Genomic DNA, 13584 nt, shown 5'->3' on the forward strand with positions numbered 1-13584 from the left:
TAAGTCCAAGAACATGACTCAAAATGGGTTCAGTGAGAGTGGCATTTAGCCAAGAGAGCAACATTTGATCGATTCTATACCAAAAAACATAGTCAGGATTTGGTAAAGAAGAAGAGGAAGAAGATGACTCAGAAGCTGAAGGAAGAAATTCAGGGGGAGGAGGGTAAGAGCCATCAACAAACTTGAATAAATCTTGAGAATGAAGTATTGGGAGAAGTTGGCTTTTCCATAAAAGGTAGTTAGAGTTATCCAACCGAATAGAAACCAGGTGTGAGATGTTGGAGAGGTTAGGGAAGGTAGAAGAAGGTGACAGAGAAGTATTGGTAGTGTTGGATAGTGAAGAAGGGGGATGAATAGTGGGGGATGAGAGATGAACAGGGTTATCGGCCATTGAAGACAAGAAGAAGAAGCAGGAGAAAAAGGAATAAGAAGATAGTAATGGCACTGAAAACCAAAAGAAGGAACAGCTTTCTAAAGAGTTGCTCTTGATACCATGAAATTAGGAGAACTCTTGATACCCTGGTTAGGGTATTGCATTGTATTTATAATCTAATGAAAGTTTACAAAGTACAAAAATAGCCTTCAAAGAAACAAGAAAATACATGAGTGTAATTATACACTAATACCCATGACCCAACCCGTAATCTTGTTGAACATGGAATGACACGTATATCAAATCAAACACCTTGGAACAGAGAAAGGGAGAGAGAAAGAGTTGATTAGGTAAAGACAATTAAAGAGTTGCAGGAATATGTGCTGTGTGAGTTGATCAACAAAAGTAGTAATAACTACAAATGTTGATTAGAATCCAATTTTGAACAAATCGACAAAACCAAATTGATAATTTTCATGCTGGCCAAAAATTCCAATCAAGGTGAAAACAAAACTGAGAGTCATCAAACATACTGGGTAGCAAAATTTAATTTATTTAATTCCAAACCCTTTTCTCCAATTTTTCCAATTTCACATAACAAAACCAACAAATCAAGAGTACAATAAAATCCCATTATAAATATTCCTAGTTTGATCAAATGACAAGACTCAAGAGGGAGTTTTTCATAATTTAAGTGTGTCTTAAAAAGTACATAAAAACCTTCACTTTCTCTGTTTCTCACTCTTAAATTCCCATACTTTCTTTTCTTCTCTCTCTCTATCTCTCTATTTTGAATCAAGAAATGGAGTTTGAGGGTTTATGGGTAGTCATCTTTCTCTGTTTAGGTGGTTTTGTTTTCATATATGGAGTGCTTAAAAGAGCAAATGAATGGTATTATGAAATAAGATTGGGTGAAAAGAGGTTCTCTCTTCCTCCTGGTGATATGGGTTTGCCTTTGATTGGAAATATGTGGTCTTTTCTCAGAGCTTTTAAATCTTCAGATCCTGATTCATTCATCTCCACCTTTGTTCACAGGTTTCACTCTCTCTCTCTCTCTCTCTCTCTCTAAATTTCTACCTCCTCTGTTTTTCTTTCAAAATTTTGGTTTGGGATTTTTGGGTAATTAAAGTGTTTTTGGCTTGTAAATCCTGATCTTGAGTCGTTTCTTCAGTATTTTTTATTTATTTATTATAAATGGGTTCTTCGCTACGAGTAGTTTGAATGAGTCTCTTTTATGGTTATAGTGAGAGTGCATATTCTTGCAACAAAAAAAAGAGTGAATAATATTAAGAAAAATAAAGGCGAATTCTTTTGAGTTTTTTTTGTCTCGAAATCTTGAAGACTGTTATGCTTTTCTATTTGCACCAAGTAATTATAAACTCGAAAACAGAGAAAGTTAGAAATTGGATCTGATACTCAGTGAGATTCAATTAAGCAAGTGTATATCATGGGAATCCGAAATCCGTCCAGCAGGAAATTATGCCCGAGGACTAATTTTCTTTTTCTTTAGTAGAAGAACCGAATATTGATTTCTTTAATTGACCAGTCCACTAGTGTTACAAGGCCTTCTGGCCCACGCAGTAACCCAACTGACCTAGAATAAAATTTGAATGGGCCTGGACTTGTCTAAATTGTTCCACAAATATGCTTCACCCCAAGTCTGGTCCAACTTCAATCCTAAGCTAAATCTACATTATTTGACCTTAAAAACCAGTTGAGATCCTCAAATATCATTGACTATGTTTATCACAAAATGAGGGATAAGTGTATTCATTATAATTTCATACCACTTTATCGTTTGTTTTCAGGTTTAGCGGAACGGGAGTTTACAAGGCTTTCATGTTTGGCAGCCCAACGATAATGGTTACTGTGCCCGAAACATGTAAACAAGTTTTAATGGATGATGAAAATTTTGGGCCGGGTTGGCCAATATCAGCATGTAAACTTATAGGTAGGAAGTCATTTATAGGAATTTCTTCCGAAGAACACAAGCGACTTCGTCGAGTTACAGCTGCTCCAATTAATGGTCACGAAGCCTTGTCAGTGTACCTTAAATACATTGAAGACACGGTCGTTTTGACGTTAGATGAATGGGCTAATATGGGCCCAATTGAGTTTTTAACCCAAATGAGGAAGCTTACATTTCGCATCATCATGTACATTTTCCTTAGCTCGGAAAGTGACCCGGTATTGGAAGCTCTAGAGAAGGAGTACACGACATTGAATTATGGTGTTAGAGCTATGGCTATCAATTTCCCGGGCTTCGCTTACTATAATGCACTAAAGGTAACGATCTTTTCTACGCTGTCTTTGATTTTCTATTATCGGGTTTGGATGTGATCCAATTTCACTAAATACTGTTTTTAAAATATTTTTTGTTGTTTTAGGCTAGGAAAAAACTAGTAGCTATTCTCCAAGATGTTTTGGATGGAAGGAAGGTGGGGAGAGCAAAACTTGAAACTCCTGCAAAGAAAGATATGATGGATAATTTAATGGAAGTCGAAGACGACAAAGGTAGAAGATTGGATGATGAAGAAATTATTGATATTCTTATAATGTACTTGAATGCCGGCCATGAATCATCTGGTCACATAACAATGTGGGCTACCGTCTTCCTCCAAGCAAATCCCAAATACTTAAAAAAAGCTAAGGTAACTACCACTAATCCGAATAAGTATTTTATTTCTATTACTTCCAAAACATATAATCATAGTTCATATATATGTATTGTACATTTGCATATATTTCTCAGTTTGAATTGGAATTAGAATTTGAACTAGAAATAAGATCTATAGTTTTATATTTGTTAAAATTCTACATGAGTTATGTTAGTACTAGTAGTATATACTATTGGTTAAAATGAAAGTGTCTCATTTAGGCGGAACAAGAAGAAATCGTAAGGAGCAGACCGCCCACACAGAAAGGATTAACGCTTAAGGAATTTCGAGAAATGGAGTATCTTTCTAAGGTATACTCATTCTTCTATTCACTTTTTTTTTATTAGAACATTACACTAAAGCGGTTTGTTTTTGTTTTGAAGGTGATCGATGAGACATTACGTTTGGTAAACATCTCATTGGTAGTTTTCCGCGAGGCACTTAACGATATTAATATTAACGGTGAGTTTTTCTTCGGATCACATTTTTTCGTTCTTGGAATTTTTCATTTCCCCCGCCATGTTTTAAAAATCAGTCTTTTTAATGAACAGGTTACTTCATACCTAAAGGATGGAAAGTGCAGGTTTGGTTTAGGAATGTTCACATGGATCCTCAAGTTTATCCAAATCCAAAAGAGTTCAATCCATCAAGATGGGATGTAAGTATATGGATCCACTTAAATCATTTCTTTGACCAGTCCTATTACATGGACTTACAAGACCCACATCGAAAAGATGTAATTATAGTGTAAATATATCCTTCTCTTTATATATTCATCGTACGAAACATCTTTCGTGAGTCATAAGTTTGGTTATGTCTAGGGTTACACACCAAAAGTTGGAAGCTATCTTCCATTTGGAGCTGGCAGTCGAACGTGTCCAGGAAATGAGCTTGCCAAGCTAGAAATCTCCATTTTCTTACATTACTTTCTGCTTAACTACGAGTAAGTTTACATAACTTCTTTTGTATCATACTTAAGAAAAGAGGTAACATTTCTTCAATCTAAAATGTCATTTTTGAAAAATAAGTATTTATTTATCAATTTATATTTTTGCAGGTTAGAACGGCTTAATCCGGATTGCCCTGTTAGGTACCTGCCTCATACTAGACCTAAAGACAATTGCTTGGCAAGAATTAGAAGGATATCAACATCATCATCTATATAAAATAGGGAAATTAAGTTTAAACACTTCTCCTTGTTCAATGTATAATTTTAAAGAACTTAATATCTTCATGCTTATTGTTTTTCATTTCACAAATAAGCATAAGATAAAATATCGCCTCGTCGACTTTAGTCGTTGCATGCTTGGTTGGTGATGAGAAAAATACGACTATGATGAATGTATTAGGTTGGTTTCTATATATTAGGGGTTTTGTTTATTGCATCTCTTTCAACATTTCTGCAGTAAATTTTTTAATGGAATTTCTGTAGTAACTTCTTATTCAGCTGCAAGCACTCCGATCACCTTTGACTTGGGCACGCTAGTGGGCCTATACGGGTTCTGTCTCAAAATGAGGCACCAAGGACCAGTGTGGGTAGAGCCCGAGCGAAAGCCCGTACTGGATTCCCATGCTAAAATGTCTGCACCCAAACAAGTGGAGTAATTCTTTTCTTCTTCCCCCTTTCCAACGTAAAACAGAAAACGCTACTAACCACTCCAGTGTCTGATTCTTTGGGTACTCTAGGGTTTACAATCTGTGGAGAAATCAACCAAATGTCTCTCCTTCTCTAAGTTTTTTCTCATTGAGCTTAAGATCATCCGAATCTAAAATTCCTTCTAGGTAAAAAGAATACGACTTTCTTTCGTAGATGGTTTATTTCTAATTCAAATCCATTCTCCTTATTTTGAATCAAATATAATCGTTAGTTGTTCGATTTGTTTGGAGCAGTTTTCTATGGATTGAAATAGAATGACATGATTTTATGTTTCCTTGAATTTAATTTAGAAAGTACAACATTGAACGGTTGAATATTTATAATCGAACTCTAGAAAGTGCATCAGCATTAGTATATGTGAGAGGCGGTTTCAATTGAAACCAATTGAGGCGGTTTCAATTGAAACCAATAGAGGTAGTTTCTAAATCAGAGGTAGTTTCTAAATCAATTGGCGGTTTCAATTGAGAGGCAATTCTAATTAGAGTTTCTAATTGGTGACTACCTATGTCGGCTTATATTGTATTTAAATAGGGGGCTTGAGTGTTATGTTAAACACACCAACACAAGCAATAACAACTCTTCTTTAGAGAGCTAGAGAGAGAGAGCAAGAGTGAGAGAAATTTTTCATAGTTTTCGAGCGGTGTTAAATTTCTCGGTCGTCGAAGATTTAGTATAGAAGGTTAATTCTATACGGTACCATCTTGGGACGAACTTGCGGATTGTGTTAGTCGTCTTCGTCTATCCTTCAATAAAGATTTCTTGTTCGCCCGAGGACGTAGGCTTTAAAGCCGAACCTCGTTAAATTCTGTTCGCATATTTGATTTTGACTTAGCTTTTCGATTAATCTTCATAATCGGATCAATTTCTAGGATAGGTTCGACAGCTTCCGCGACTTTCAGTTATAACAATTGGTACCAGAGCCTTGTTTGAGATTGAACGAAAAGAAGATGGGATCGAGAAGTGGTACGGTCAAAGCAGGGAAATATGAGATAGAGAAGTTCAATGGGAAAAACGATTTTTCTTATTGGCGGATGCAGATGAAGAATCTGTTAATCTCGCAGAAATTACACAAGACGTTGACGGGAAAGAAACCAGGAGATATGTCAGATGAGGATTGGGAAGAGTTAGATCTCGAAGCACGGGCTACCATTATGTTGTGTCTTGAGAGGGACGTGGCGTTCCTAGTAGACGAAGAAACAACGGCGGCGAGTGTGTGGTTAAAGCTAGAAAGCAGTTTCATGACGAAAACTTTAACGAATCGGGTCTACTTAAAATCCAAATTATTCACATGTAGAATGGAAGAGGGTTCTTCTATTCAGGAATATGTGAATAGGTTTGACAGGATTATCTCAGATTTGAAGGATATTGATGTTAAGGTTGAGGATGAGGACCAAGCCCTCATATTGTTACTTTCATTACCTAAATCCTATGAGAACCTTGTTCAAACTTTGATGCTTGTTGGTGATAGTCTAACCATGGAAGAGACGAGAAATTCGCTATTAGCGGATGACCTTCGTAAGGTTGCTACTAGCAGTATGGCGTCGGGTGGAGTAGACAAAGAACAAGCACAAGGGTTGTTTGTAACGAGGGGGAGGAGTAATGAAAGGGGAAAGGGAAAGGGCGGGAAATCTAGATCCAAATCTAGAGGCTCTTTCAAGAAAACGTGCTTTAGTTGTGGTGAGCTTGGCCACTTTAAAGCGGCTTGTCCAAAGAGAAAGTTGAAGCAAAAGAACGAAGGCTACAAGGAGAAACAAGAGATGCAAGAGGCGGGATATGTGTCAGAAGAGGCGGACGAATGTTTCTCGGTGACAGAGGTGTCTGAGAAGATCTTCGATAAGTGGATGCTTGATTCAGGGGCGTCACACCATATGTGTCCAAATAGGGAGTTGTTTACTACCTATAGGAGTATAGATGGTGGTACAGTTATACTGGGTGATGATAGTATATGTAAAACTGTGGGACTCGGAACAATACGGATCAAGATGCACGATGGAGTGGTGAGAACATTGACGGACGTAAGACACATACCCGATTTGCGGAAAAATCTAATTTCCCTTGGTGTGTTGGAGCGGAACGGCTGTAAGATAATTATAGAGAATGGCTCCATAAGAGTCGTTAAGGGTTCTTTGGTGGTAATGAGAGGTACTCGTTACGGTAATTTATACAAACTTTTGGGGACAACAATTACGGGAGATGTAGCAGTAGGAATCAGTGGAAGGGATCCAACGGCTAGTACGAGGCTTTGGCATATGCGCCTTGGGCATATGTCAGAAAAGGGTCTATCTTTGATGTGCGGGAAAGGCTTGTTGAAGGACATGAAGAAGCCTTGCATGGAGTTTTGTGAGCATTGTGTGTTCGGGAAGGCACACAGGGTGACGTTCTCTACAAGCAAGCACAGGAGCAAAGAGGTATTAAACTACGTACACACCGATGTCTGGGGACCGGCAAAGTTACCTTCCAAGGGTGGTTCCAGGTATTTTGTTACATTCGTTGATGATCATTCGAGATTTGTCTGGCTTTATTTTCTGAAGCATAAGAATGAGGTATTCAACACATTCCTGGTGTGGAAAGCAATGGTTGAGAACAAAACTGGTCGAAAGCTGAAGACATTAAGGTCAGATAATGGGACCGAGTACACGGATGGGGCATTCAAGGAGTTTTGTAATCAGGAAGGCATTGTGAGGCACTGGACAGTAGTAAACACACCTCAGCAGAATGGAGTCGCAGAGAGATTGAACCGTACACTACTTGAGAAGGCTAGATGTATGCGCTCCAATTCGGGATTAGGCGTAGAATGGTGGGCGGAATCTGTTGCTACAGCTTGTTATATTGTGAACAGGTCTCCACATTCTTCTTTAGATGGCGGCATACCTTACGAGGTGTGGTCAGGTGAACATGCAGATTACGGGAGACTTAAGGTTTTCGGTTGTACGGCCTATTACCATGTTAAAGGTAACAAACTTGACAATAGAGCAAAGAAGGCAATTTTCTTAGGATATGCTACAGGAGTCAAGGGTTATCGGCTATGGGGTACGGAAGACAAGAAGTTTGTAATCAGCAGAGATGTGGTGTTTGATGAGTCATCTATTGTAGCTATGGCGAAAGCTACGGTGCCTAGTTGTGGTGATGTTGGGTCTACTAAAGCTCAAGTAGTGGAAGTAGAAGCCGAAGACCAACGGGCTTCTAGGAATCATGATCAGGTGGAGCATCAGGATAATACTCAGGATGAGGAAATTGATGAACCCGATCATGAGGAGGTTCAAGGGGAAGGTACACAAGTTTTACAACAACAACAGCAGGATGTTTCGGTACACACTAGGCCGAAACGGTTATATAAGCCGGTACAGAGGTTAGGGTCAGACAAACCTCTTAGGCATTATGGGCAGGCAAATCTTGTTGAATATGCACTCTCGGTGGAAGACGACGAGCCGGTCACCTTCAAACAAGCTATCACCGCGGCGGAAAGAGAGAGTTGGTTGGTTGCTATGCAAGAAGAGATGGAGTCTCTTCACAAGAACCAGACATGGGAGGTTGTCCCATTGCCCGAAGGTAAGTCTGTTATTGGTTGTAAATGGGTGTACAAGAAGAAAGAGGATTCTTCTGAAATCAAGGGTACAAGGTATAAGGCAAGACTAGTGGCCAAGGGTTATGCACAGAAAGAAGGGGTCGACTATAATGAGATTTTCTCACCGGTCGTGAAACATACTTCTATTCGGGTGCTATTGAGTATTGTTGCTCACAGGGATCTTGAGCTGGAACAACTCGATGTTAAAACCGCCTTCTTGCACGGAGATTTGGAAGAAGAAATTTATATGGCTCAACCTGAGGGATACAAGGTTGAGGGTAAAAAAAATCAAGTATGTCGTTTGAGGAAATCTCTTTACGGATTAAAACAATCCCCTCGCCAATGGTACAAACGATTTGATTTTTTCATGCTAAAGCATGGTTTTCGCAGAAGTGACTATGATTGTTGTGTATACATCAAGAAGCTTCGCGAAGGTGACTTTATTTATCTCCTTTTGTATGTTGATGACATGCTTATTGCTTCTCGAAGCATGGTGGAGATAGATAAGTTAAAATCTCAACTCAGTCAAGAATTTGAGATGAAAGACATGGGCGCTGCAAAGAAGATACTGGGAATGGAGATTAAGAGAGAGCGGTCAAGTAAGAAACTGTACTTGAATCAGAAAGGTTACATCGAACGAGTAGTTTCTCGATTCGGGATGCAAAATGCGAAGGCGGTGTCAACACCTTTGGCACCACACTTCAGGCTCTCGGGAAAACAATCTCCCACTACTACGGTGGAGAAGGATCATATGGATCGTGTACCGTATGCTAGTGCAGTTGGCAGTTTGATGTACGCTATGGTGTGTACTCGTCCGGATATTTCACAAGCGGTCAGTGTGGTTAGTAGGTTTATGGCAAACCCGGGGAAGACACATTGGGAAGCTGTGAAGTGGGTCTTGAGGTACTTGAAGGGTACTGTTGATACGGGTTTGTGCTTTGGTGGAGACACATGTCAGGTGAGCGGTTATGTTGACTCAGATTATGCTGGCGATCTAGATAGAAGACGATCTACTACTGGTTATGTATTTAGGGTACATGGTGCTCCAGTTAGTTGGCGATCGATGTTACAATCTACAGTTGCGTTATCTACTACGGAGGCCGAGTATATGGCTATGGCCGAGGGTGTGAAGGAAGCATTGTGGTTGTGGGGTCTTCTGGATGATCTGGGGATTAAGCAAGAGTGCGTGGATGTATGGTGTGATAGTCAAAGTGCGATCCACTTGGCGAAGAATCAGGTCCATCATGCTCGTACTAAGCATATCGATGTCAGGTATCACTTTGTACGAGATGTCATAGAGGAAGGTGATGTTTCTCTCATGAAGGTACACACAGATGAGAATCCCGCAGACATGTTGACTAAAGTGGTGACGTGTAGCAAGTTTCAGCATTGTCTGGAATTGCTGCAAATCGGCTCGTGTTAAGTTGCCCGAAAGGGCGTAATGGCGACAAGGTTATCTTTGTGTGAAGGGTTGGTAGAACTACGGTAGGCTTGATCCTGTAAAAGGGTACGTAGGCAGCCATGGTCATATGGCGCAGTCGGATGAAGTTACAAGAAGCAAACATATCTTACAAGGAGTATCCTGGTGTTCGTCCAAAATTTGAAGTATATCAAATTGTGTACGAGGTGGAGAATTGTGAGAGGCGGTTTCAATTGAAACCAATTGAGGCGGTTTCAATTGAAACCAATAGAGGTAGTTTCTAAATCAGAGGTAGTTTCTAAATCAATTGGCGGTTTCAATTGAGAGGCAATTCTAATTGGAGTTTCTAATTGGTGACTACCTATGTCGGCTTATATTGTATTTAAATAGGGGGCTTGAGTGTTATGTTAAACACACCAACACAAGCAATAACAACTCTTCTTTAGAGAGCTAGAGAGAGAGAGCAAGAGTGAGAGAAATTTTTCATAGTTTTCGAGCGGTGTTAAATTTCTCGGTCGTCGAAGATTTAGTATAGAAGGTTAATTCTATACGGTACCATCTTGGGACGAACTTGCGGATTGTGTTAGTCGTCTTCATCTATCCTTCAATAAAGATTTCTTGTTCGCCCGAGGACGTAGGCTTTAAAGCCGAACCTCGTTAAATTCTGTTCGCATATTTGATTTTGACTTAGCTTTTCGATTAATCTTCATAATCGGATCAATTTCTAGGATAGGTTCGACAGCTTCCGCGACTTTTAGTTCTAACAGTATAGACCTTTGGATCAATATTGGTATATAATTAACTGGGTCATGTTAGGTGGGTAGTCGGGCGCCTGTAGAAACATTCTTTTTTCTCAACGGACACATCTTCTCCGTACACTGGACATATCGTCTCATTTCCCTTCGTAAAACAATGACTTCTCCTGTTTAAAAAGTTTTGCTTCACTAGTTTGGGGATTGAAAGCACGCCGGAAAGGTTAGTATTTTCTTCTCAATTTACTTCCAATTTCTTCTTTCCCTTGCATTGTGAACGTCCAAACCATGCCCAAAAGGGCAGATCTGACCTTCCCCATCAATGGAACCGGCCAGCCAAGGACGACCCTAGTCCGGGCACAAAAAGTCACCTATTTGTTCCCGGCCCAAAACTCTTCTTTCGGGCCTTTTGTGCTATCTTTGCCCAAACTTCTTTTAGGCCTATGAAACATGTTTATGGGACTCTCCCATGATTATATGTCTCATTCCCATTAGTCATATCATCCGATCAAATAAACATTCTTATGTGTAACCCAATGTAGGATTCGGTCGAAGTTAGCCGCGAATTACTTCCTAATTCGAAGATCGTAGTTGGTTTCTAGCTAAACACTATGCCCCCTAAATCAACCGAACTTGATGATCTTCTTCATCAATTGTCCTATCTACAAATTGCTTGCATTGCATCTTTAGTCTAAGGACATCTCCTTTGCAAAGGAATATCCTTCAGCAAGAACATACGATTTACAATTACATAATTTATTTATTTTTAAAAGCATCTTTAAAATTATTACTATTTTTACAGTTTGTTTCTCCGAGAAAAAAGTCAGTTTTTTTCTGAGATCTTTTTTCCATAAACGGTTATTTTTCTCTCAAAACTGTTTTTCCCATAAATCTTTTTTTATCACGAGAAACAATTTTTTTTCCATGAAAACTATTTTTCTTTAACGAAAACCGTTGTGTGCCAACCATTGATAGCCCAGTGCGTCAGCGCATATACTCTGCAATGCAGAGGCCCCAGGTTCGATCCCATGGAAGTGCAAATCCAGGAATATTGAATTTGGGTATAACTAAAGTAGTTTGTGTAGGCTTTAGGTCATTTAATTCGTCAGGCTATAGGCCATTTAATTCGTCGGACTTTAAGCTCAGTAGTATTTCGGCAGTTATCATGCTTATCAACTCGTCTCGATGTATCGATGCTTTGTAACGACTAACGTAGATCGTAGTCGATTTCTCAAAAAGAAAAAACGAAAACCGTTGTGTGAAACCCATTTTTTCACAGTAATCGTTTTTTTCACGAACACTGTTTTTCATGAAAAAAGTTTTCACGAATATCATTTTTTTGTCATGAAAATAGTTTTTCACCAAGACCTTTTTTTTTAAATCGAGCCCTGAAAAAAAATTATTCTGTAAGAAAAAATCGGTTTCTGGAAAACAGTTTTCTTGAAAAAATCGATATTTGAAGAAAAAATGACTTTTAGGAAAAACGATTTTCTTGGAAAAATGATTTTCTCGATAAAAAACGGCTTTTTCGTGAGAAAAAAAACAATTTATGGAAAAAAATAAGCGACTTCGAGAAAAAACAGTTTTCGATGAGAAACGGTGTCTGAGACAAAATAAGGAAAACCCAATTTTTGTGAAGAAATGCAGTTTTCGAGGAAAAAGCCCGGTTTTTGGGAAAGAAAGTTTTTAAAAGTAAAGATTTCTGAAGAAAAAAACGTATTTGGTGAAAAATAGGATTTTCAGGAATTTAAAATTTAATAAAAAAGGATTTATGGAAAAAATATTTTTGAGGAAAAAGGTATATTTGGAAAAATTCTGTTTTTGGACAAAAGATGTATTTTCTAAGAAATATATATTTTGTTTAAAATTTGAAGTTAATCTTCAAAAATCCTAGCAAATCTTTGGAGGTAGGGTGAGATTTATGTCCAATACAAATTTTGGACTTAGGCCTTAGGGTTTAAGAGTCCTAGGATCTTGGTAGCCAAACATATTAAATGAATTAAAATTCCTACGAAATCATAATGTTTTTTTTTTATGTAACCTAATTATTTCCATAAAAAACATAAACCACTTCACATAAAATATTATTTTTATTCCCCAAAAATCCCATAACTGTTAAATTATGATAAAAACGGGATAAATTCATTTTTCCAATAGCATTTTGAACAATAATAATAATAATAATCTACCATGGAGAAAAAGAAAACTAGTTATCTCCCCAAAACCAATGGAATTTAACAATTTGAGGACGGAAAATGATCAGATGGAGAATTACAGGCACGACCAATCAAATCTTTAGGAGGCCGCAAAGTTATAAAAAATGAACAAAATTTCTAATAATATTTACGGGGTTTAAACCATTGATATCTTGGACTTTTTTTTTCTGGGGTTATTTCCCAAATAGCTCCCAACATTGTGACCGGTTTTCTGCCTAGCCCCCTACTTTGTCAAAAATACCCAGATGGCCCCTTTTTTACTTACCGTTATAACACCGTTAACCAGTCAACATTTCTCTCTCTTCCATCTCATCACCTCTCTCTGCCACCTCATCTTCTCGCCACCTCGTCGTCTTCTCCGGTAAGGTCATCGGCCGACCAATTTTCCGGTCGGCGACCTTCAAATATTTTTTTTCTCTCCTCTCTCTTTCTCTAAAGAAATTTTTTTATCCTCTCTCTTTCTACACACTCCGGCGACCTTGCCGGAGAAGACGATGAGGTGGTAGAGAGAGGTGATGAGATCGAAGAGAGAGAAATGTTAACTGGTTAACGGTGTTATAACGGTAAGTAAAAAAAGGGTCATCTGAGTATTTTTGACAAAGTAGGGGGCTAGACAGGAAACCAGTCACAAAGCTGGGAGCTATTTGGAAACTAACCCTTTTTTTTTTGAAAGATTGATATCTTGTACTTAATTCAACCTTTTAACCTTTCAATTAAAACTTAAATCATATTATAAGTTTTCTTAAAATATATTTTTTCTATAAAAACTAACATACAATATCCTTCAACAAAAAAAAACTAACATACAATATCCAAACATATGGGATCGTTTATTGCATTGGGTTCAAAATGGACACTTTACTAGTTTGAGCCCTTAAACATTTGGGGATGCGATAATTTTTTACTGTCTGTTCCTGGAAAGATGGTGGTAGTTTGAATGATAG

At 38.3% G+C, this 13584-nt stretch overlaps 1 protein-coding gene across 1 annotated transcript; it reads left to right on the forward strand.

The window, feature by feature from the left end:
* Nucleotides 1–679: 679 nt before the first annotated feature.
* Nucleotides 680–4410, forward strand: LOC147536755 (ent-kaurenoic acid oxidase 2-like). Its single transcript, XM_086641622.1, has 8 exons — nucleotides 680–1408; nucleotides 2182–2659; nucleotides 2761–3024; nucleotides 3252–3341; nucleotides 3414–3492; nucleotides 3582–3688; nucleotides 3852–3973; nucleotides 4088–4410. Exons 1-8 carry the CDS (start codon nucleotides 1176–1178, stop codon nucleotides 4194–4196), a joined length of 1482 nt encoding a protein of 493 aa, XP_086497748.1. The 5' UTR covers nucleotides 680–1175; the 3' UTR covers nucleotides 4197–4410.
* Nucleotides 4411–13584: the final 9174 nt, after the last annotated feature.

The sequence above is a fragment of the Eschscholzia californica genome, unplaced genomic scaffold, assembly GCF_041429995.1.
Source record: "Eschscholzia californica isolate CP2 unplaced genomic scaffold, dmEscCali1.0.p SCAF_5, whole genome shotgun sequence".
Lineage (NCBI taxonomy): Eukaryota > Viridiplantae > Streptophyta > Magnoliopsida > Ranunculales > Papaveraceae > Eschscholzia > Eschscholzia californica.

Coding starts and splice junctions, on each gene's coding strand:
- LOC147536755 (XM_086641622.1), top strand. CDS start 1,176: ATGGAGTTTGAGGGTTTATGGGTAGTCATCTTTCTCTGTTTAGGTGGT. Junction 3,025..3,251: donor AATACTTAAAAAAAGCTAAG/GTAACTACCACT, acceptor TGTCTCATTTAG/GCGGAACAAGAAGAAATCGT. Junction 3,493..3,581: donor TAACGATATTAATATTAACG/GTGAGTTTTTCT, acceptor TTTAATGAACAG/GTTACTTCATACCTAAAGGA.